At 44.9% G+C, this 24,182-nt stretch overlaps 1 protein-coding gene across 1 annotated transcript in view; it reads left to right on the top strand.

The window, feature by feature from the left end:
- LOC119171934 (uncharacterized) overlaps positions 1–23,327 on the top strand; it is a 41,497-nt gene extending 18,170 nt beyond the window's left edge. Inside the window, exon 3 of the mRNA XM_037422831.2 lies at positions 22,215–23,327. Coding sequence (XP_037278728.2) covers positions 22,215–22,867 — 653 coding nt within the window. The 3' untranslated portion in view covers positions 22,868–23,327. The remainder of the gene's footprint in view (positions 1–22,214) is intronic.
- Positions 23,328–24,182: the final 855 nt, after the last annotated feature.

Below are 24,182 nucleotides of genomic sequence, written 5' to 3'. Positions count from 1 at the left end.
AGATGTTAGTCAAATAAATGCTAAAAGTCCTAAATGTGAGTGAATTCAAAACACGAATTCTGCGTCGCAAACAGGCGTTCTACCCATGAGCTAGTCATTGTTTGAAAGTTTTGATTGATATGTGGGGTTTAACGTCCCAAAACCGCCGTATGATTATGAGAGACGCCGTAGTGGAGGGCTCCGGAAATTTCGACCGCCTGGGAGTTTTTAACGTGCACCCAAATCTGAGTACACAGGCCTACAGCATTTCCGCTTCCATCAGAAATGCAGCCGCCGCAGCTGGGATTCGATCCCGCGACCTGCGGGTCAGCAGCTGAGTACTTTAGCCACTAGACCACCGCGGCGGGGTATTGTTTGAAAGTGTCGAAAAAGAAAACCATGTGAATTTTACGTGGTGGGAGGAGTCTCCTTAACGGATGTGATGTTGCGTGTCAGTAGCGTAGAAATGCACCTTATTGTCGAAACATGGGAATTGCGCAACGCGTGGGTGTTCTAAAGGCCCTCGTAAGACAAAGTGCCGAGACATATTTAATCATCTCAGCAGCAAAAGCATCAACAAAATTGAGCAGCTCTTAAGATTTGCGTGTTGCCTTGCGGATGCGTAAGAAGCTTCTCGCTGATTCGCAAAAAGAGAGAGAGAGAAAATAATTATGCCACAGTGGAAATTTTGCCACTGTACTTGCTGTAGACATTCCAGTGTAAAGCGGACCAGAATTTTTCTTTTTTTCTCATACAGTGTGCGTTCGTTAGGAGCTGCATGGTCATGCCGCAGACACGCTGGAGCATTAGGTTTCGATGCTGTGCTCCTTGCCATGCAAATAAACTTCAATTTTGTAAAACATTAAACATTTTCAGTACCTTTGAAGATTCCCTTCAAGAGCGCCGGAAATGCATTGCATTTATCGAAATTCACTAGGCCAGCTTTTTCCAATACGTTGTGCAACTTTTGCGGTTCCCGAATGGTAAGATTCACGTTGGCCCAAGTTATCTTAAACTTTCCGAGAGATGCACCGTCCTTTTCGAACTCCACTGGCGGCCTTGACAGTTCGAAGAAAAAAAGAAAAGGTCGGTATGGACTCTCGGAAGAGTAAGTCATCCAGAGTACGCCAAAAGCGAAGTATTGCAAACAAAAAAACTGTTAGAGCCCATTTTCGATTCTCCTATTCCATTCGTAGATGGATGTCTCGCCAATCGAACATGGCAGGCTCGATTTCTTTTTGCATACAACACATCCACCTTCGCCGTGGATATGGCCCCTTTTCCCTGGCGCTGCTTATTTGTGAACCTTCGAACGTCCAATCCTCGTGCCCTATATTCAATTTTTTTCTTTGTACTCTAGAACTTCTTGCATTTGTTTTTTACGTGGTAGAGGTTCTTGGAAAAAGAAAAAAAAAGCTACATCTAAGCGTCAAAGACAACCAGAAAACGATGAACTCCTGCACATGTACACTTGATTTGGGATCTCGAAATTTCAACAACGGCAAAAAAAAAAAAAAAAACTCATAGAAATAAACTTGTCACAAGTTGGACAGTTTAGTGGTTGCGGAAGCCATGGAGCGCACAGTCACATTTGTCTCCTTTTTTTATTTCAGCTTTGTTTTCTTACGCTTGCTTTCTGTATACTTTATTGTCACGTTATTTGTTTACTGCAGCGTCGTCTTCCAATGTATGTCTTGCATTCGAGTACCCAGAAGAAATGAACCTCTCCTTTAGGAAGGGGAAAAAAGTAAGAAAGTTTTACCCACAGGGCGAATAAGAAGGCAGCGGTGGGGGTTGGGTTCTTTGAACAATACGTCAGTGAATGCTTCCGTTTTAGAAAGAATCATTCCCATAACTGATATGGGTCATTTCTAATGAAATTGGGCGTAAGGTATGCAGAGTATATCGATACCCATCTACACAATGACTAAACACTGGACGCCGATCCTTAAGTATAGAGTCAGTGTTCTGTGGTTAGGTTTTAACATCAGTAGACCGCATTGGGTGCCTCAGGAAGAACATGCTTAGGAGCAGACCCGCCTGCGTAGCTTACCTATGCCAAAAGTTATTAATCACGATAGGCGAGATAATTAGAACAAGAAATTAGAATTAGAATTAGAAATTAGAATTAGAATTAGAAATTAGAATTAGATAGGCGAGAAAATTAGAACCATTTGTAGCAGTGTCACCAGCAGTCAGAAGTTTCGAAAATAAAATCGAATGAAGAACGCCATGTGTGGGCTGTGGGCTGTAAGCAAAAGGTCAGTGACCGCGTGTTTGATAATCCTGCTCTGAATGACTCGCCCTGTTTAGAAAGAATTCAATAAACACGTTTATCATGTCACTACCAAATACTTATTGGCCGCCTACGTCATTTTTTTTCCCGTAGGTTCTGCAGTCTGCGTACGCACCATGATATTATTAAGGTTCTTCGATATTATTTTTTTCCAGTTTTCTTCACAAAATGAGAAAAAAATTCGAAAATGAAGTTATCTCTAGCTTTTTAATACCTTATTTATTCTGTTTCTGTACACTTTGAAGTTCTTAAGTTATCAAATTGCTCCAGTGATCATAGCTAAACTGCGCACCACCTATAGATTATAAGCACCGGCATACTGTATTCATCTTGCGTTTTCTTTTAGTTAAATTAACGTATCGGCACTCTAAGCCTCAGAAATATACTGGCAAACGTTAAAACGCCCGTGATTAAGTTATGTACAAAACTTATTTTTACTATCATTACTTCATAATGCAACGGCTCGCTCAAGATATGCGATTACCTGCGGACGCCGCACATAGCGAGTGCAGCTAAATGAAAATGTGTACATTACTTTCAATTTTTTCTGAAAAAAAAATTACACGTACATATTTATTGTTGCTAAACAAGTAAGGTTATCTAATTTCCCTCATAATGTCCCATGATGGTATTATTGACAGCAGGACTAGCATTTGCAGACTACCTTTAGTTTTAAAACTAAGGTCATCTCTTGGTGTTTCCAAAGCTTCGCAAATTCCAAGTGAAATAAACTGCGATAAAAGCGTGCTACTGCTTGCCAGAAACTGTATCATACAATTATGTACACTACCGCTCGGCATTAGCGCTCCTTATAATGTGCGGCCTGACCACCAAGGGTTCTCCTCCTTTAGGTAGTACCGTTGTACAAAAGGCATAGAACGACTCAGCAGTATACTTGTAGCTATATGTTCATGTCACACAACTGTTATCTCAGTGATCAAATAACGTTCAATTAACTAATGACGAATCAGTGCCGAACAAAATCCCCAGGTATACTTGAATGCAATTAAATGTACACGCAGTGCACGTTAAATATTGAATTACAGTCGTACGATTGACTTTTGTCTTCATCAACAATCACGCAGCACTCGCAAAATACAGCGCAGAGCAACAGAGACGTTTACAGAACGTCACTGCAGGTGTCCGTGCGCTATAGTTGTCCAGTTAGTGGCAAATACCGGCATCACAACAATTAGGACTTTCTGAGGCTCAAGTTCCGCACACGACAAACAGAACACCAGTCATTGCGAAATGTTATGTTTGTTATTTCAGTCACTGTTTAAGGAGCGGTCTTTTTCGCGCCAGCAGGGACGCCCAGAAGCCTTCCGGGTCCTTCTGTTCCGCCCGTCTGTCAAGGGCCGCCAACTGTCCCACGTGTTTATAGATGTCATCCATGTTCTCACATAGAAATGCGCACCTGCCCGGTGACAACATGCCCGTTCGTTCGCTCGAGGTCACCTGCATGTGGGAGGCTCTTTGTTGGCAGATAAAGCCGAAGAAAGACACAAGCATAGCTAGTGTGTCCACGCAAGGAAAAAAAGAAAAAACAGGTGGCTGTCACGGTCGGCGAGGTCACCTTCACTGTTTCTGTCCGCGTGTTCTTTACGCGAGCTTCTTTGTATTTTTTCTTGTTTTCTTGGATTTTGCATTGTGTGTGTCGACATTCGCGACCCCTGGCCTGTCGCCATCATGCCATATGAAATATAGTCACGATAATCAGACAATGTGCAGCAGCGAACGGTAATACGTAAAGATACGGCTCTCGGCCTTTTATGGAATGCGAGGACGGGAAGGGGATGGTAAAATTTTTTGTTTGTTTGTTTCAGCAAGAATCCTAATGATGTGGTAAGACTTGGTCTTGACTTGGAGGGTAACTTGACCCTAATAAAAAATTTGCAGTGCGCGCAAACTACATATACAGCTTTAACATACATTTAGCAAGCAATTAGGTCCTCATTCGCGAAAGTTAGCATTTTGAGCGTTCAGGGGTTCATTTTGTATATATAAGACTAACACAACTTTCAAGACATCGTCATGTGAAAAGTGTTCGTTCTACGAAACCACCACACTTTATTCCTGGCCGCATGCTTAGCAACGAGACATAATGTCGGAACTTGTGGGATCCTACCTGAATACTGTCGCCATATGACGCAGGGCAAACTTGGCAAAATAAAATAATGTTAACTCGATATTGTTAAAGAGCTCGTTTCGCAGAAATTCTAGCTTCGGTGTCAGCATTGTTGGTTGTGTGCAAAAAATCACAATCTCGTCCTTGATCGACAACTCAAGAGAGGTGAAAATAAAAATAAATGATGAAATTTTCGGATACGAATGAAGATCGAATCGAGGCTGTCTGCGGGGCAAGCAGGCGTTCCACCACACAGCCGGGATATCTGTTGAAACTGTTTTCGAAAACAACACCATGTGAATGTCATGTGTTTAACACTTCATAACTTTCGTCGCAAATGCGTAGGATCGCGCCAGGCATCACAACATGTGAATTGAAGCAACGAGTGGGTGTTTTGGAGGACGACACATTACAAAACACTCAGATATACTTAATCGTAACCGGCAGCAGAACCATGAACAAAGTGAAGAGCTGCGTAGGTTCGCGTGGGGCCCTACTGACGCATATATATCGCTCCTTCAGCTGACTCGCAAAAGGAATAATTATGGCATAGCGGACACTCAGCTGTACTGGCAATATGAATTCGATGATACTTAGAAACGGTCAAGGAAAGAAGGAAAATAGATTGATTTATTGATTGATTTGTGGGGTTTAACGTCCTAAAACCACTATTTGATTATGAGAGACGCCGAAGTGGAGGGCTCCGGAAATTTCGACCACCTGGGGTTCTTTAACGTGCACCCAAATCTGAGTACACGGGAAGAAGGAAAAATAGGAGGAAAAGAACGGCAGGGAGGTTAACCAACGTATAGGCAGCCGGTTTGCTACCCTGCGCATGGGAAAGGGATGGGGTACAAGAAACGTTCAATGTTACGCGCACAGTCATTCGTTTCCTCACGACAAGGTTGAGTTATGCACCGAGAACCGATAGCACGCTAGCAGTTCAGAAGGCGATGAACACCACGCCCGATTAGCGCTATCGTGATCTGCTCTTTCAAGGGGAAGCTTAAGCGTCCTCTAATTTAAATATTAATTTATATTTATTTTTTACATGAAACACGCACTAGCGTTATTTTACGCCTAAAACAAAAGTGGTCGACGACGAGTTCTTGTTTATCACCGGCATCATAAGATCACAAATCACAGGCGTGAACGATCGGTGTGGTGGCATGCGTGACAACCATCTGTAAAATATTACCGAGTCTATAGCGTGCTGTGGACACGCGCTCTCGTTTGCGGCTATCCATGCATTGTTCAACGTGCCAGGGCCCTATTGGTTGTGACAGATGTTAGCGAGCCTGTCACTCCAGGTGTGTAGCACACCTGGAGTTCTCAGAATCGTCACGGATAGCGAAAAGCTGCCTGTGTATACAGTTTTTGTGAAAATAGTTATTGAAGTATTGGGGCATCTGTGGCGCTTCATGAGACCAGTATATACAGGAAGCACGAACCGTAACGGTTAGCGCCATCAAGCGTGAAGTGGTTCGAGTGCTCCTGGCAGCGATCATATGTTCTGCGCTTGCTCTTCATGGCTTTTTTTTTCTTTATTTAATGTCACGAAAGTTAAAAGTACTAAACTGAGTTCTCTTGGTGCTATATTCTTTTTAGATGTGCGCTGTACACTGCGCAAATCTGCGGCGATACGGTGTGGATCAAATACCATGTGGGCCTTTTATCCACATTGTCACGGTGTCGTGCTCGTGACATCACAAAACTTCCGGTCACCGGACTTTGGCGCACTTGAGCCCGCAAAGATGAAAGAAATAGAAAAAAGGGCAATTTGGTCAAGATTTCGTGCAAAACAAGAGAGTGCCGGGACGGGAGCAAAAACATAAACGAAAAATTGGGCTTGGTGTCATGTTCTTGTATTCTTGCTTCAGTCCGGGTCTCTCTTTTGCTTTGCACAGTAGCCTTCGTGCGGTCAACCTACCATAGTTTACTGCAGAAATATGCTTTGTTTCATATTGCGCGGTTGGTTATAGATAAAGGATTCTTTTTTATCTAATAAAATAATTTTAAAGCGTGTGGCGTACAAAATGCTTTTAGTTGCAGTTTTTTTTTTCGATGACAGGCAGTTTTTTTTTCGATGATAGGTGCAACAGGCTTAAGGAAAGAAACCTACATACTTGATCCTATCTATAGATCCGCCCGCGTAGACCATTCCCTGAAGGTTCGGGAATATAGGTGTCGTATCAACCTATATAAACATTCTTTTTTTCCGAGGACAGTCCATGACTGGAATAGTCTACCGAATGAAGTTTTACTGTCATTGCCGACTTCCTTTGATGAAGCCCTCGCAGAATATTTGTTTAACTAGGTTTTACATGACATATGTGGGATATCTTGAGCTTTAGCTCACCATTTACAGCTACTGCCTAGTTGTGTTTTCTACTGTCTTTCTTATGAGGTTATGTATCTATAAAGTTAATTTATGTTTAAGAGTTTTACTTTAATATTATGTTTTGTTGCTTTTTCGTATTGTACAACCTGTATCAACCTCTTAGTAACGTGATGTTTAGTCTTTTTATAACGTTATTTATGTGTGGAGTGTTGATCTTATCTTTATTCTTACATAATGTTTGTTGATTTTCATGTTGTATATACTACCTGTATCTTTTCCAGTTTGTTTCCAGTTGGGCGCTGTAGGTATCTGAATAAATAAATAAATAAATAAATAAATAAATAAATAAATAAATAAATAAATAAATAAATAAATAAATGCGTCGAAGTGTGACGCATTGGTCAAGAAACTTTTTTACAGCGAAAATGGCGCCACATCGAGGTTTTCATATAGTCGTAGGCTAACATCGATTTGTTGCCTGTTAAAATTAGTGACCTGCTTATACTAAGAGGCATGGTTTTTGTTTAGTGTTTATTTTATTTTTGCTGGAAAAGACTTTACTCTATATTTACTTTTTATTACATGCACGGATCACTGCTGACCTGCAGTAGAGTACTAGGTGCTGTACACCACATCTTCTTCTCTTAATGCCCACAGAGAAGAAAACTTTCGGGACCAGCGCCTGTGAATAGAACAAAAATAAAAACACGCAGAAAGACAAGCGGGTGACACTTTCAAATTTTTTGAGACAGGTATTTTGTACTTCAGTGCGCAGTTCTCTAACCTTTCATAACAGATAGTATAGCGTCCTTATACGGTAACGTATTACGCGTACGTAACGTTTTCGTTGTTCACTAATTCTCTCGTGGGCACGAGATTCATACGTCTACCGAATCTCGACATGTATGCATAGCGTAGTCTAAAGGCTGGGTGAAGTCACTCTCGTTGATGGCAAATGACTCCATGCTGATGATTTTCGAGCACCGAAAGTTCTCGCTACTGAGCGCATTGCACTTAATGAATGAATTAGGAACGCATAAAGCGTGTTCTACGCTGAGTGAAACTCCGTGGTTGAAAGGATATAATCAGACATTATCGGAAGTTTGGGGCATGGCCAAAATAAAATATGTAGGAAAGAAGGGTCTGAATGAAGTGCCCTTGAACGAAGTTAGGAATGAATCAACCGGCATACCAGAGCACGGCGCTCATTCCCTGTGATAGGAGCAGCTCATGGCAGTAATCCGTATGAGCAAAATATTTTTTTTTCATTACGGCAAAAAGCAACAACAGGCTTGATTCCAAGAGTATACTGGCACCTGTGAGATGATAAAAATTAGGTGGCAATTGAGAAGTTTGCGGGTATAACATTGCACCAGCATGCACAGGACTGGGTTGATTGGTGGATATTAGAATAGGCCTTTCCCCTGCAGTGGACATAGTGATTATGATGACTATGACGACGACAACGATTGGGCAAGAAGTAACTTGAACAGAAGACACAATATCGTCGACCTCAAGTGTCATCATGGTTTCAATTATGGCTGCAAACGGAAATGTCCGCAGGTTTGGCAGATCAAAAGCTTCGTTTGTCCGATACTGTGCTATCTTGGTTGCGCAATTCAAAACCCTGTCCAAGGCGAGGAAAAAAAATCCGACAGGAAGGGCAAGGCGGGCGTCACGCAAGATCCCGTTCAACAAGCACCCCATCGTAGAATGGTACCAAACGCCGGCCTCTCAGCTCCACCAAGATCGTACAACTCCGCACCCAGCCCGGGCATATATAGTATGATGAACTCTCCGTCGCTTTTCCGGGAATTCTTTAAGTCCCGGGAGGAGCTCGTCTCGCGACGGATGCGACGGGGAATCCGTGCCGTAAGAGCCGTCGTTTTTCACGCCACGCTCTTCTTGCTCGTCTCTTTTTGTTTCGTTTCGTCCGTTGAATATTCGCTCGCCCTTGACGTGATAAACGATACAGTTTTCTTCCTCTTCTGGTTCGCTTATACACTCTACAAACGCGCGTGCCGTAAAGCCCATATCTCGGTGGTATATATGCGTATACTTGAGCGCTACGTGATGCTGGCGGATTTGCCATATCGTATTACCCCGTCGCTGTTTGTCTTGTTTACGACGAGCGTGCGTGCCACCGGGAGAAGCTTTCGAGAGAACAGCCGCATATACGTATAGTTTCGTCAAGGGAGCCATCTCTGCGACGCCGCAGTTTTCGCACAGTGCTATAGGCACTGGCTTAAATCGTCAGTGGGGAAGGGAGGTCAGGGGAGTTTGGAACCCTATAGACACTGGCTTAAATCGTCAGGGGGGAAGGGGGGTCAGGGGAGTTTGGAACCCTCTCGTGTTCAGGCTGGAGAGCGACACCCCTTGGAAGTGTCTACCTTTTGAAATTCAGCCCCAGAAATTCATGTTTTACTTACTTGACAGTTAAGTATGGCATTCAACTTTTTTAAACGCCGATTATTTTATAGTGTTATGTGCTACCTGTGTTCTGTACCTCTTTATTGTGTGAAAGTATAAAAATTGCAAAATGCGCTCGACCGGTACAAAAAAAACTAAATAGAACAATGCGATTGCTCAAGCTGAGACCCCGCGCTTTTTTTTTCCCAAATATTATTTCAAAGCATTATGTAAATAAAAATAGAGCCTACATGAATAAAAACGAGATGGTCGCCATGGTCTGATGTGTGTCCTCTTTCAATTTTTCTGCACTTATTGGACTTACATCACTAGTGACAGGGGGTAACCGAAGCGAGTAACCATTCAATTCATGGCGTACCCGCCCAGGCGGGTGGCGCCAAAGTTCTTAGTAATAATCAACCAACCTTCGGCACATTGAGGAGGGTGCATGGGGTGTTCGAAACTGCTCGGAAATGTTTAGTTTTGCATGCGTATACATGCACGCACATATACAAAAGCGCGCATGAACGTACATAAAAGGGTGATTGCAGCCTCCCCCTTTTTCCCACTGAAAAAAAAAAGAATTCTGGCTACGCCTCTGGTTTGTACGAACGAATGCCGGCTCTACGTTTGGCGGCACTCGCAGCACCCGGAACCGAGGTCGACCTACGTTTGGTGATGCGATGACGGGAAGAAATATCTCGGGAGCTCATCCGTTCTTTTGAAAGCGTGAAAAAGGGTCGTTTTTTAATCTTTTTCTTTCGTACTCTACATCGAGCCTCCTAGCATCCACCTTTATGCTCACTTTCAGCGCGTCTCGACGGCCTCTTCGTGCCAAGGGGTGCGGCACCTTCGCTTTCGATGCGGTCCAGATTTGATGCAGTCCGACCTCGGCGAAGGGGCGCGCGTTCCTATTCCAGGCGCATGGCCGACCTCGGACCCATGCGTTTGTCATTACGCACCTGTCGGAGCTCGCCTGCACTTCACGCTGCGCAGTGAGACTCCGGCAACGCTCCATCAGTTACCGATAAGGAGGCCATTGGCCCCCAGCGTCCCTAAGCTTTAGTCAGCGCTTCACTTTCAGCTCGCTGTTTCGATATGTCAACGCTCTCAGAGCTGTCCGAGAGACAAGATCTCCGTAACGTTGATCCTATCAATGGGCCCCGTATACAGCATACTCATGGTGTCACACTAAGGCATTTTTGTTTTTCGTTTTCGTTTGTTTGCTCGCTTGCTTGCTTCATTGCGTCTACGTTTGTTTATCTTTGTAACTCAGGCAGACAGGGCTGTCTTTATCGATGTCTCGAGGCCAAATAAAATTATATACGTAGATCTGCGCCATTTACACATAGCCGGCACGTCGTTTATTTGACACTTCACACGTTCATTAAAGCACGTGGAAGGTATTCAATAGGCAGAAAGGTCGACACGATTATTTGATAAGTTTTTGAGCCCAGCTGACATGCGCTTCGTACATTCATGGATGCATCAGCGTGAGCCACTGCTGAATAAGCTCAAGATCGCAAACCGGGCGTGACAACGGGTGTCACGCACGAGGCAATAATAAATTGGTTTCTGGTGTTCTGCCTCTCCAAACTACGATATGACTTCGAGGCATACATGAGGAGGGGTGGGGGCGCAACGAATCAATGCTGACGTCCTGATATTTTTTATCTTGCAGCTAAATCTAAGTACATTGGCTCTCGTGCGTTTCGGCACAACCGAAATACGGATGACGATGCCGGTCATGAAACCCACGCTCTCGAGTTAAGCAGCGTGACACGTTAGCTGATAAGCAACTACAGTTTGTAGAGCAAATATAGGAAAATATTCAGGGAAACATAATTATATACAAAAAGTTATAACGTACTAGCTTCATGCCACCGTGAAAAAAAAATACCGTACGATTTATTAGTGGGCTACGCACTCTTGGTTAGGTTAGAAGTGTGCTTTGCGTTGTTGTTTACCGTTAACTAAGGCGCCAGTCATTAGTGACTGCAGGATGTTTTGGTTAGTGGAACGTGCGGGCGCGGACTTAACGCTAGCGCGAAGCTCGTTATTTTAACCGCTAGTGTTCCCCTTGCTAACAAGTTCCGAACTAGGCCGCCATATCACGCTCCCCCAACTAGATACAATACAAAGAAGCCGGATGCATAGCTGCGTGAAGCCAACAAAACTAAAGGTGCCCGATTTCCGTTTTTTTTTCTGCTTTACCTGTTCGTGGACTTGATAAACACAATGAGGTCAATTTCAAGTTTGTTTAGCTGCGGCACAATGCAAGACCGAATATTACAATGAATATTGACACAATATATATAGCAAGTAAAGTGTCACAATCAAGCTGGTTTTAGGTATATTATTTCGCCAGAAATACAGCATGGTTTCTATGCTTGACAACAACCTGTCGCACAGAGTCTCATTAGTTAGCATGCATTTAACAAATGCCGGAGGCAGTCGACTTGTCATAATGTTTTGGTGGAGAGGGCTACGGGAGGGGAGGCTGGTGGCGTACACGAGATGATTAGTGAACACCGAGAGGATGCACACGAGATGATTAGTCAACACCCAAGATGACACGTACGCGTTATATACCGCAATGACGCTATACTACCTGTGATGAAAGGTTAGAGAACTGCACACTGTAGTACAAAGTATTTGTCTCTAGAAACTTTAAAATATAACCTTTGTGTCGTGCAAACACGTTGAAGGGCTTTTCCGGTTTGAAGCAACAACTTCGTGGGTCAGGTCATGGCAAAGAACGCGCTCAAATGGGGCTCATATATAGTTATGGCAGGTTGCCGTGGGCACCACCCAGCCTTTCTAAGCTCGAATAGTGCACATCTCGACAGTGCATGAACAGCGTCACTGTCTAGCCACCCGCGTTCATGAGGACCACGAGAGGGCGGGCCATGCCGGGGCTAGAGTGAAAAATTGTGCTTCCGTGGTCGAGGACGAGCGTGCGGGCGTTCCCCGCTTGCGGAGCGGAACGTTGCATTTCGCTCCTCGTCACGCTGCGCGGATGTTGCTCATTCCGCCGGGCTTCCACCACGCGGCATGTAAGAGTCGTTAATTACAAAGGACGTTGTCGTTCCTTTCTTTTTAAATTCGTTTTACCCTTTCGTTGGCCTAAGACTCGGGAAGAGCTGGCACTTTGCACGCTCATCTCGAATGCTCTTATGCGTCCCGCGCTGAAAAACACTGCGAGTGCTCATGTGTTCAATTAAACAATCATTCGTGGAGCCGTATACGTCTTGAGCGTGCTTCATTTCCATCTACAAGTTTCTGTCCCGTCCACTGCCGTGCTTGCTTTGCAAGCAATGCCACGGAAGAAGAAGTGAAGGGATGTTTGTTGCTGAGTAGCTTTCGGGCCATCGTTTGCGTTATCATTGACAGCTTTGGCCGTAATCGTCGTGGTTGATGATGGTTTCTCAGCCGTCGTGGTTGGTTGTTAGGCTGTCCCTGGGGCATTGGCCGCGCTTCCAGACGTTTTTTGCATGTTTATTTTTTATTACATGAACGTTTTTGTCATCTTCAGCATGGCAATAATGCTAATAATAATAATAATAATAATAATAATAATAATAATAATAATAATAATAATAACAATTGGGCTATAACATCCCAAAACCCCGATATGGTTATGAGATACACCGTAGCGTAGGGCTCCGGAAATTTAGATCAATTGGGGTTCTTTAACATGCACCTAAATCTAAGCACATCATGGACCTCAAATATTTTCACTTCCGTGCGTATACTTCTAGGAAGTCATCGCAGGTAGGCCGTGGTCGTGCACGTCCAGTATATGCTGCAAAACTGCACATAATTGTTGAAAACGCTGACATGGTATTGTGCTCTTCTTGAATTATTACAATAGAAAATACGAAAAGATCGCCCAAACGTGTCAGCTAAATGTTCCACAACATTTCGAAACTGGTCAAATATTCGCCAGCTCAGCCTGTGGAGTACTACAAGTCCATCCGCTTAATTTAACTGAATTAGTGCAAACATTCATGAGAAAAAATTTGCCGCATAATAGCCTGCTTCGCTGCAAATGTCGTTCAAAGACGATAGTCTCCTGTCGGCCTTCTTTCGTGCGTTTTCAGCGCAGCCTAAGAAGCACTAGGATCTTTAGGCTTGCGTACCTATGTATTTTCTAGTAAAAGAACGCACCACTTAATACTTACGTATTGATGTTGCTCCTCAGATGTGCGTAGTATTTGCTTTTTGATCGACAATGTTGACAGTGTGAACGCAGCCACCCATTCAAGACGACTGAGCGTTCAGCAAGTGCTTTAACTTAGCCGGGTGGCCCAATGATGTGAGACATACATACAAAAAGACATACCAGAATTTCTGCGTTCAAGAATCCCAAGAAAGACTATAGTGTTTAAAATTGGCTACCGTGATGGTCCCGCCTATGGCTGAGCGCTATCAAGCCCGAAGGCGTGGGTTGGGCATCCGGTAATGGTGGCATTGTTTGGACAGAAGCGAAGAGCAAAACTTTACCTGTGCGTATACGTAAATGCGCCTCAAAAACTGCAAATGGTCAAAATTCATTTTTGGTCCTTCTATACAGGTGTACATAAGAATGACAGTTTTAATGGGAAGGTTCAGGATGAAGTCTTTATTCCGGTAAATTCTTGGCAACAAAAGTTTCGTCAAAAAGCAATTTAATTAACGTGAAGTAGTATTTCTCACAGAGGGATGGGGGTCAGGCCATGCTTGGCCGCCACCTCCTCGGCTAGTTATATGATCCGGAGCTGTATCTTAAGGCTCGTACGGCGGAATACACTTACTCACGGATTCCGTCATTCCTTGAGATGCATGCGAGTGCACGGAATTATTTTAAGTGTAATGCCGTGAGGCCACCCTCCAAGGCAGCGCATCTCATTAAAGGCCAACTCCGGTGATTTTTCGACCATGTGAAGGTAATAGTGTTTCTATGTTGCTGAGACACTCCTGTGACGAGCCCAATGGCTTAAATGCTCAGGAATTTTGAAAATGACTTTTGATAAGCAAAAGGTGCAATAGCGAAACCGAAACCTAACAAGGCGCCCTGTCTGCGTATGGCATACTATTTGGTAAGAACCGGAGGCCATATACTAGTTCCGCCGCCGCGGAATATGAAAACTGCCAAAGCTAGACCAGCGAAGCGCTGGCCTAACACCACAGAGGAAGGAAGAAAGCTTTCCCGTGCTATACTCGTGTTCAACACCGCCATTGTCGCCTTGTGGCTAGCACAATAAACGCTGTAGCGGCCAAAGTAACGATGCCATCGGCTGCGTCAATTCCGTCGACATGCCAAACAAGACGTCACACAGACAGTGTTGCTAATATTTCTGGCAAGCAAGGGGAGCTTTTTGAGGCAATCTTTAAATTTTATTTGCAAACAATCAGCGCATTTTTCAAGCCTGTAATTTGGCATGAATGATGAAAATGTGCAAAGTAATGTACCCAGCGATTTTCATTGAGATCTATTGACCTCGAAAAACTGCAGGAGTTGGCCTTCAAGCATCAAGTCGAAGAAGGATGTAAATAATTCTAATAGTTCAAGGCCATCTCTATTCTCCCTTCACCACCTGAAAAGAATAAGACCAGTCATTACTTGCTGAAATTCTTGGCCGGCCACCCATCTGGCCAGCTTTCGTACGTGCTTGACAGTGCGTTTTACTGAGTGCTCTTTCGCAGATGTGCCTTGTTACTCAGTAAAGAAGCTTGGAGCTTTGATCTCATATAGCAGTCGCAATGCTCGCAAGCGCTACTTTAAGCGAGATTGTCGAGCGTGTCAGCTCTGCCAATCCTCCACCGACCACCGTTGTGCCTACCATTACAGCTGGCATTGTATAGGACAGTATATGAATAGTCTACAAAAATCGCAGAAAATGAGAGGGATCACTGGCACTACTTTCACTTTTGATATCGTGGCCATCTCAGACCGTACACAGCGGGAACTATAAATTTGACCCATCTAATTTGCTCTTTATTTGCGATATGATGGCAATCAGCACGTTGACCAGATAAAGCGGCTTTGACAATCGCATTTTGAACATGAAGAGATTATTTAAATAGAGAAACAAAAAGAAATGTCTTAACAAAGAATGTCACAGCACATTTCAGGCACTGACACATTGCCCCTGCGAGGAAAAACAAGAAGAATCGGCTAGACATCAGTAAACAAAGATAAGTGAGTCACCGCTGTATTGAACGCACGTATTTAAAGACCGTGAAGTCTGTCATTCAACTTTATTGGGGTGCTAAGGAACTACTATGTCGTAGCTGCGGAAGATGACGAGTCTCGGCCCGTTTTCGTGCACTTTGCACAGCTCGTAGTTGGTCCCGTGGATCACCTCTTTTAAGGGCTTCCTCCAGCTGTCGTGTTAAATTTGAGTGACTGGCCATGTCGGGGACAGCACCCAAACACAATGGGACAGTCCCTACGACTAGTATTATTGGCCTCTATTGAGCTTACGGGCTGTTAATTGACAGCGTTTAGAGCCGTGCTGCCTTTTTTGTCGCGCGTTAGGAAGCTCCAACAACAAAGTTGCTTTCTCGTCATATACCAGTGTTGTTGATAGGTGACGACGAAGATAGTTATAACAGTGCCTTTGGGGGTTGGATGACAGGCTCTGTCACGAAAATCCCTACTCGAGCTTCTTAATCTTCTTTTTTTTGTTTTACAGTTTAACTGATCTAAAAAAGCAAATAAGTACTACTGCACACATCTATAGTCTATGTACGCATCAATGTAGCTAAGCGAAATTGCATATGGATATCCCCCCACCGCTCTCAGACGGTGCTGTGGGTCCTCGGATCATAAAACAATCGAGCCGGGTTGCACGGATGTGGTTTGAGAAGCGGCGGAAGAGGTAGACAGAAAGCGAAAGAGAGAAGCAACGAGGCAAAGGGCGGGGTGGCCGGTCACGTTCCGGGGCGCGTCTAATCGCACCTCGCTCTCTCGTCTGTCGGGGTGTGGCGACCGCACGAGCACGGCACCGAGCGCGACCTCGCAGCCAGCGGCACGCTCGTGCAACGATGTGCCCCTGTTAGCAGGATGCTTCTCCGCTGTACCTGCGCGACTAACGGGCCAGCAACACTCACTGGGGTGGTTACCGTGGTTAGTTCTTTCTGACGCGGAAGGGAGTCGTAGATGAAGGAGGAGGAGAAGGAAGTTTAAGCGGAAGGACAGGGAGATTAGCCAGTTTTTAGAACGGCTGGCTACGCTGGGCTGGGGAAAGGGGTGAGGGGAATAAAAGATATAGGTTCGCATTGAAGCACCGATGTCATCGTCCGTTAAAACTCATTCTAAAGGGCGACGAGTGGTAAAACTAATCTACCTTTATTCTGCAATCGGGAGTGATGTCGGAAATATATGGGACGGTCCGGATGAAGTGTAAAAGAGTGACACACTGCGTTATGAACAGGCGTGAGCAATGAGGGGGGGGGGGGGGGGCGGTTGGTAGAGGGGACTTGTAGAAGTTAAACTTCGCTCACTTCTGCTATGAATCCTGCGCACGCCTACCATTTCGAGGTACTTCAACTGCCGCGTTTACTAGCATTAGACCAGCACTCATTTGTATTGGCTAATGTTGGTTCGTACTGGCTAATATTAATTTAGAGCAGATAATTGACTGATTAAGTTGATTGTTTGCTGCTACAACCCCTTTGACCCTTTTTTTTTATTAAAACCTCGTTTCAGGTGTGTTGTTTATCTCAAATATTTCTTGAAAAACTCACGATAGGCAACAAGAGTACACAAGACAGACCAGTCTGATAGCAGTTCATTTAAGACCAAAACCAATAATCACTACAGCTTCAAAATTTAAAAAAAAAAACGTGTGTAGCAATTGGTTTAATTCTAAATACGACGTTAAATGCAGCTACTCATTATTTGATGACGTCAACAAATCATCATCCATGCCGCCATAGGATGCCCAAATTTGTTACGTTCACACCATTTATTGGTCAAAAGGGGGTTAATACAGTAGGCACTGCAAAATCACGTGAGGTGCTAAAAGGTGATTGATTTATTCGTGGTGTTTAACGTCCCAAAACCACCATATGATTATGAGAGACGCCGTAGTGGAGGGCTTTAGACCACCTGGAGGGATTTCGACCACCTGGAGTTTTTTAACGTGCACCCAAATCGGAGCACACGGACCTACAGAGGTGCTAAAAGCTTGCAATGCCTTTGGTACCTGGGGCGGTGCGAAACCATGTTGGGTGCAGTACAGTTACAAACGGAGAGGGTGTCAATCAATCGATCGATCAATCAATCATTCGACTTTTATTTATGATTGAGAAATGTGGGAGTAACGGAAAATACCTTCACACTCAATACCTTCGAGTGAGAAGGAAAAGAACACGCCTTTCGCCTTCCAGCAGTATTAGGGAAATGCATGAGGGACCGTGTTCCTGTCTCAGCCTAGCTTCTAATTTCTATGCGTGCGCATGCATGTATCGAGCGAGGAAAGGCTTTTGTTCTGTGCCTGTACCAGCAATTTGTTTTTTTTGTATTTTTACTTTGTGATGTTTCCTCTCATATATTCTTTGTTGTTGCTGTTTCTTTTTTAGTTTCTTGTCTTTTTTTTCATTTTCTATCTCTTGCCGCAGCCATGTTCACGCGCCACGTGAAAAAAGGACAGGGGACCGACTGTATATCTCCTCGAAGTGAACACAGCACTCACGTCGTGTTGGTCACTCCTCTTCATTTGCTCTGCCTGCGACGAGCTCGATTTCGCTGCAAACCTACCATTCTTCATTGCTCTCACTTTCCTGCTTGGTAGCACAGCACTCACTGCTCGAGCTTCTCGGAGTGCATGTGATATCCCTGTTATTGTTTCCCTTCTCTTTTTCTCTCGTCTATATACGAGCGAATTCCATGTGTGTCCTAATTTGGTAGCGCACCTGTACAGCGTCACTACAAGAACTGGAACATGGTGCTTACCCATTTACTCTGGAAGCGATACCCAGGCCCACATACTGTGTTTTTTTTTCTTCCACAAGGTTTACACCACTACAATATAACAAAATATTTCTACGTGAGCTGTTCTTCTGAATGAGCGCAACAATCATCCACTGTGTTTATCGCTCTTAACATATACGGAATGCCCGAAGTGGCCATAGAAAGGACAGGAATTGGGGAAATGGGGGTAGTAAATAATGGCACGATTACCTGCCAACTTGAAAGGTACACACCTATATAGTTCGTCAACCGCTTCAGTGGAGCACAAGAACAACAAGAGAGAAGGCTGGGAGGTTAACCAGGCACATGCCCGGTTTGCTACCCTAGGCTGAGGGAATGGGAAAGGGGAGTATAAAGATGAGAGGAGGAGGAAAAAGAAGAGAAAGAGACAAAAAAATTCCCAGTCAATGAGTTGACGCGTATGCAGAGGCGGCGCTACACAAAAGCAAAGGCGTTCACATAAGCCCGTAGACCTCAAAAAGCTCAAGAGGGCTTTAACTGCCTTCTGAGCCGATAAAAGACGAGGACAGTGCTCCAGTAGCAACTGTACAGATAGTGGCCGATCGTCCAACTGTCGCAACGCGTCAGAAAATTCAGCTTCGGAATACCTACGATCAGTTCATCCACGAATAACAGACTTGAGGACACTACTACATTTACAGCTATATTGGTACACTGTTGTGGCGTGCAGTGCGGCGGAAATAGCAAGAAACAGTTCCTTCTTAACTACTAAGCGTGCCTCGCGGATACAGATAAAGAAACGGCCTTTGTGGAAAGGAATTTGAAGCTGAAATGTAGTTCTTGCGGTCCAACACATTGCCAGCCCGAATATTTTAGCAAAATGTAAGGAAAAGTGAGCGTAAAATGGAATGTGCTTTGTTTATTTGTATTATATGCTGATGAATACAGTCTCGGTCTGTTTTCTAGATGTGCCACGTACATCAATAATTGTGACAATTGTACCATTGGCGCATAAGCACGCATTCTTTCTTGCATATGAATGTATCTGTCATCTACGTACGTCTCCTGCCCCCCCCCCCCCCACCATACTGTCCTTAAAGTTTGAGTATTTCCACGCGTCGGTAACTCGAAAACTGGGGAAAAGAATTTTGATTGCCGTGTTGTCTATTTTTTTTCTTTCTTGCGTAGCTGATTAGTTGCGTCTATGTCCTTCGAGGGCAACAATATGCTTATAATCACAAAATCGTTTATTTTCACTTAATTGAATCACACCTATTTCTTTATTGAATTAAAGGGGTCTTGAACCATCCATCTGCCTTTGTGAAATAACGCACTCTACAAACAGCAAACATTGCAGTGAACAGTTCACCCAAACTGAGTAGCCGTGAGCGGCTTATCGAGTTCACAAGTCAAACACAAATTTGCCACTTCCCCCAGTGCTCTTTCATCATACAGAGTCCTCACTCACTCCAGTAGGCGCCGCGCAAGCTGCGTAAAGTCAAAGAGCACACTGCTGCTATTGGCTGGGAGCCGACATTAATGAGGAACGGCGTTTAGATCAGCTGCGCTTCTTGCCATGAAGTGTCGCCACGTTTCGGTGCAACGCTCTGTAGTGTGCAAAGATTACAGAATAACAACGCTTACGCGCACACGTATCAAAAAAGAAGTAACCGATCACCTTTGGCGACGCGCGCTGAAAGTCATGATGCGCGCTCATGCAGTGTCTTTACCCGTGTTATCTCTGCCTGAATAGCTTCCAGTGGTTTAAGACCGCTTTAAGGTTTCCTTAATTTATTGTCAGCTCTTCTAAGACCTGATTCTGCGCACTAATTTTTATACGTCGCGTGCTTATGCTGAGAGGTGAGGGTGAATACACGCTTCTTTTCTACGTTCTCCAGAAATGTCAACCTGGGCACTGTTATTCCACGGCGCCTTCTAAACGTATAACGCTTCTGTCTGCACCAGTCCGCATAGAGCTCCATCACTGCCACTCAGTCAAGACCGCGACAGCAAGCAATAAGTCCTTTCAGCCGTGACAACAATCAAGCAAACTATCAGAATAGTTTACAAAGGGGAAAAAAAGCGTTCCAGCATTTCGAAAGTCGCGCCTAAGCGCGAGCTCTTCATACCGGGCATGGAGCCAACCACAGCATACAGCAGGACCACGGGCTCGGTATGATAAGGAGTTTGGGGCGGAAGAACAAGAGCGCGTGTAGAAAGGCTTCTCAGGGTTGATTATTTTTGTCCGGAGAGGCGAGAGACTAAGAAAGAGAATAGTAAGGGACCCGGGCCTATCCGGTAAGTCTAGAAGGTAAGCGTTCCAGCCGTTTCTCATTGTGGAGAAACCATTTCGCGACAGGCGAGGAGCGGCTCTCGTTTTTTTTGATGACGCATCCATGGACGACGAGCTCCATACCGGCCCTGTCTGCTCACCACAATTCCTGACTTTTTTTTTTATTCTTTTCGCTATGGGCTACTGCGCAAGTGCCCGGGCTTCTTAACTTCCCTCTCACAGCCTCGTGTTTGCTCCACCCAGCTGCTTTTCCTTTCAACTATCTTTTATGTCTGCTTTTCCCGCCCTCCCATCGTGGGGTCCCCACGACGCCCAGACGATTGGCCACTTCCGCGTTGTCATTCGATGCAGGGAGTTCGCTGTAGAACTTTGCAGCACTGAAATAAAGCGTACAGTACGTGCTAGGGTCATCAACAGTATGCTGGGATGAAAGTATACCACACATTTTAAGAGAACTTGCATACTTTAACACGCACACTCATCGCCCAAACTTGTAATTTAGCTCCCACTTCTGAAACTGTCGCTTGCTTGCCACTTCAGACAGTTGACGATGTAGGCTAAGACGTTTGCGGGAGCTACGGCACGTGCTGATGTGGTTCCGGTAGCACCTAAAAAAAAAAGGGGGGGGGGGGGTTCCCGTTTTACCAGAGCTTGTAGTACAGTCTTACCTATTCAAAGCAGAGGCACTTGGGGCAGCAATCTAGTGTCAATTGCCTCCGATTTTGTACTGCATTCCGTTCCGTTTCCTGATCTCCGATCTGAACGACGCGGTCTCGGATATGCTCACGACTGAGACGAAAACGACGCACAGAAGGCTGGAATCGGAGCTTCTGTTCAGACCAGTTGTAGCTTCTTCGGCGCTGCACCGCAATAGCGTGACGGAATGTGGGGAACTACAAACGGGGAGCAAAGTAAATGACGGTGCCCGAAGAGGGCTCCACCATGGCGGTGGCCGGAAATGAAATACGGCGGGCTGTCGGCGAAGCGTCTCTGCCGCCGCTGGAACAACACGCTCTCTTGGCGGGCGCCGCCTCGCGACGCCTTGTACGTCCCCTTCGTTTTGCCACCGGCATGACCTTGTCACGGTTTTATTCTGTTTGGCTGGTTTTAGCCGTTTCTATTTGCTTCCAAGGTGTGCCACCTAGCGCCCTTTATATAAGACCCCAACGCGGCTGTTTCCTCTGCTAACTTGCTCGTTTGGTCTGTTTCAACGTTTTGTTTCGTTGTTTTCGCTTGTTTTACTCTCTGCTGTGACACCCTACCCAGTGGTATTTCACAGCGTTTCAATGGCCTCTGGTTTCGCGAAGGCGTGTGACAGACTTTTTTTTTAATGTTTATTTGTCATGGTGCTAGCTATCAACTTGCAAAATAAATTACGTACTTTCGAGTAGCAGTTGATTTTTCAGTGTGAATGGCTGATACGATACGCACTCCTTATGTGCGGAGCCCCATACGTCAATGGCAAGTTGATTAAAAAAAATTTTTCGATTTTTGTAGCGTTTTTTGTGTGGTTTTTACTGTGTGGTGCTGTGTGGTACGTGCGTTTTTTTATTTTTTTTTTTCACGGTAGACAACCGTTGCCCTGCTAAGCAAGAGTGAACGCGTTCAGTGTCTGGCCGCAAAATGTCTGCAATACGTTAAGGGCGAAATAAAATAACCACCTAGCTAGTACTGAACTGCTACTAGACACGATGCGCTTATTACCATGCGGAAACACTGTTTTTCATGTGTATTATGTTGCATGTATACCACAATGTGGCAGTTGGCTTTTTTCCATTAAAAAAACGGTTGTTCTTATAATAGTTCCTATAATTTGGCCATTTTTTTTTTCTTTCAATGACGCAGGAAACCAGTTCAGCTGCGACTGTCGGATCGCTTGGATGCTGCACCTGGAGAACGTCACCCGCAGTGACAAATTTCGCCGGGAACTGCGTCACGTCAAGTGCGACTTTGACGTTACCGACGTAGCTCCGACTGCCAAGCCGGGTAGCGGAAGTTCTTCCAAAGTGGCCAGACTGAGCTTAAAGCAACTCGGCTGCCGCGAAGATTACAAGCATCCCAGTTTGCATGGCTCTCACAGCATTTCCCCATCTTCCCCCTTCCCGATGCCGGACAGCCACGATTACGAAGATTTGGATGACGATCACGATGACGCTGAACCCACTGCAACCGATAAGCTTGACAACGTAGGTAGCGCAACAAACATGGGCCAAGACATTGCTGAATCGATACCTACAGTATCACTACCAGCATCCGGTACTCGGGGAGAAAAAGAAGAAGCTGCCGAAGACGTCAGCGGGGACAACCCTGTTTCCAAAAACGACATTGACATGGTTCTCAGCCAGCAGAAGGCGCTTGAGAAGTCAGAACCTCCACGCAAGCCTAAGCCTCGTCCTGAAGGCGTGAACAGCGGAGCCTTGAGCGACTTCCAAGGGCCAAGTTCAGCCGGCATAATTGTGACGTCATTCATCACCCTGGCGATATCGATGGACAGATGATCAGCAGGTAATCTCAAAGAAATCGCGGACATGTGTTACACGATACGCAAGCGGTTTTCGAAACATCCAAGCCAGTTTCCTTGTTTGCTTCCCTGCTGCCGTCTATAATGGTCGTACTACGGCAGCACTTCGTGCGGCGCGTCGAATGTGGTGCGCTAGCCTGTACACACCACGGACAGGGTGTGTATAACTGTGATTTCTTGTAGTCGATTGCTGCTTTCGTGTCATTCAGCGTGCGAGCAACTGCACATTGTGTTACGATGAGTCTTGGTGCATCTGGTCGTTCATGAGGGAGTGAGAAAAAAATACGTAAGGATGTGAGAGCATTGAAAGGAATGCATCCTCAGTCGCGGAATCAGACTAGTGAACGTGGACATAAGTACAGATAATTTGAACTGCGTTAAGTACATTCGGGTTGGTATATATTATTTCAGCGAATGTATACCTTTTTTTTAGCTGATTTGAGAGAGTATTCAATATGTGCTTCTTTTACAGCAGCTATATGAGCATTACCTCATTCACTTTTATTCTGTCTCCCGCGAATATTCATGAAACAACGTTATAACTAAGTCTCCACGGCAATATTTCGTATTTAAGCAAGTGTTCCTGAGTGTTTAAAGCCTTGTTCTTGATAGGCTTCGTTCTGTACAAGCATTGCTTATAAATAATACCGTGTGTTTCACATCCCAAGACCACGATACGATCAATGAGGGACGCCGTAGTGGAGGACTCCAGAAGTTCTGGCCACCTGGTGTTCTTTTATCGTGCACTGACATCGAACACTACAAGGGCCTCTACCACTTCGGCTCCACAAAAACGCGACCACCGTGCCCGAAATCGAACTTAGCACCGGAACCGAGCACCGCAGCCGATCCCTGTAACCGCAACGCCACCGCGCTGCGCCATTGCGTATTTGCAGGAGTCATGTAGCCCTCGAGATAGGCAAAGTTTGAAGTGTTCAGTAAAAATGCTTCAATCGCGTGGCAAAAAGGTGTCCTCACAACACGAGGCTTTTTGACCTTATCAGTTTTTCAGGAACTGCGACATGCATGTGTCAAATACGATGGCGGCCCATGATGCTCCTGTCCGAGAAGCCACTGTTAATTTTGTGTACAGTGCTACATTAGGCTTTGAGCCCTTATGCTTATTCTTCATTTTCTAAAGTGTGATTGTTTTTTCGTGTACGATAAGAATGGCGTTACCAAGTGTTGAAATCCACGTTAGAGCACACATAATGTCAGCGTCTGCGAGCAAACCTGTCCATGTTTTTTTTTTTTTTTTTCAAACGTTGGTAGAAGATTGACCTTTAACAAAC

Source organism: Rhipicephalus microplus, chromosome 4, assembly GCF_043290135.1.
Source record: "Rhipicephalus microplus isolate Deutch F79 chromosome 4, USDA_Rmic, whole genome shotgun sequence".
Lineage (NCBI taxonomy): Eukaryota > Metazoa > Arthropoda > Arachnida > Ixodida > Ixodidae > Rhipicephalus > Rhipicephalus microplus.
This window is presented reverse-complemented; position numbering and strand designations above follow the sequence as displayed.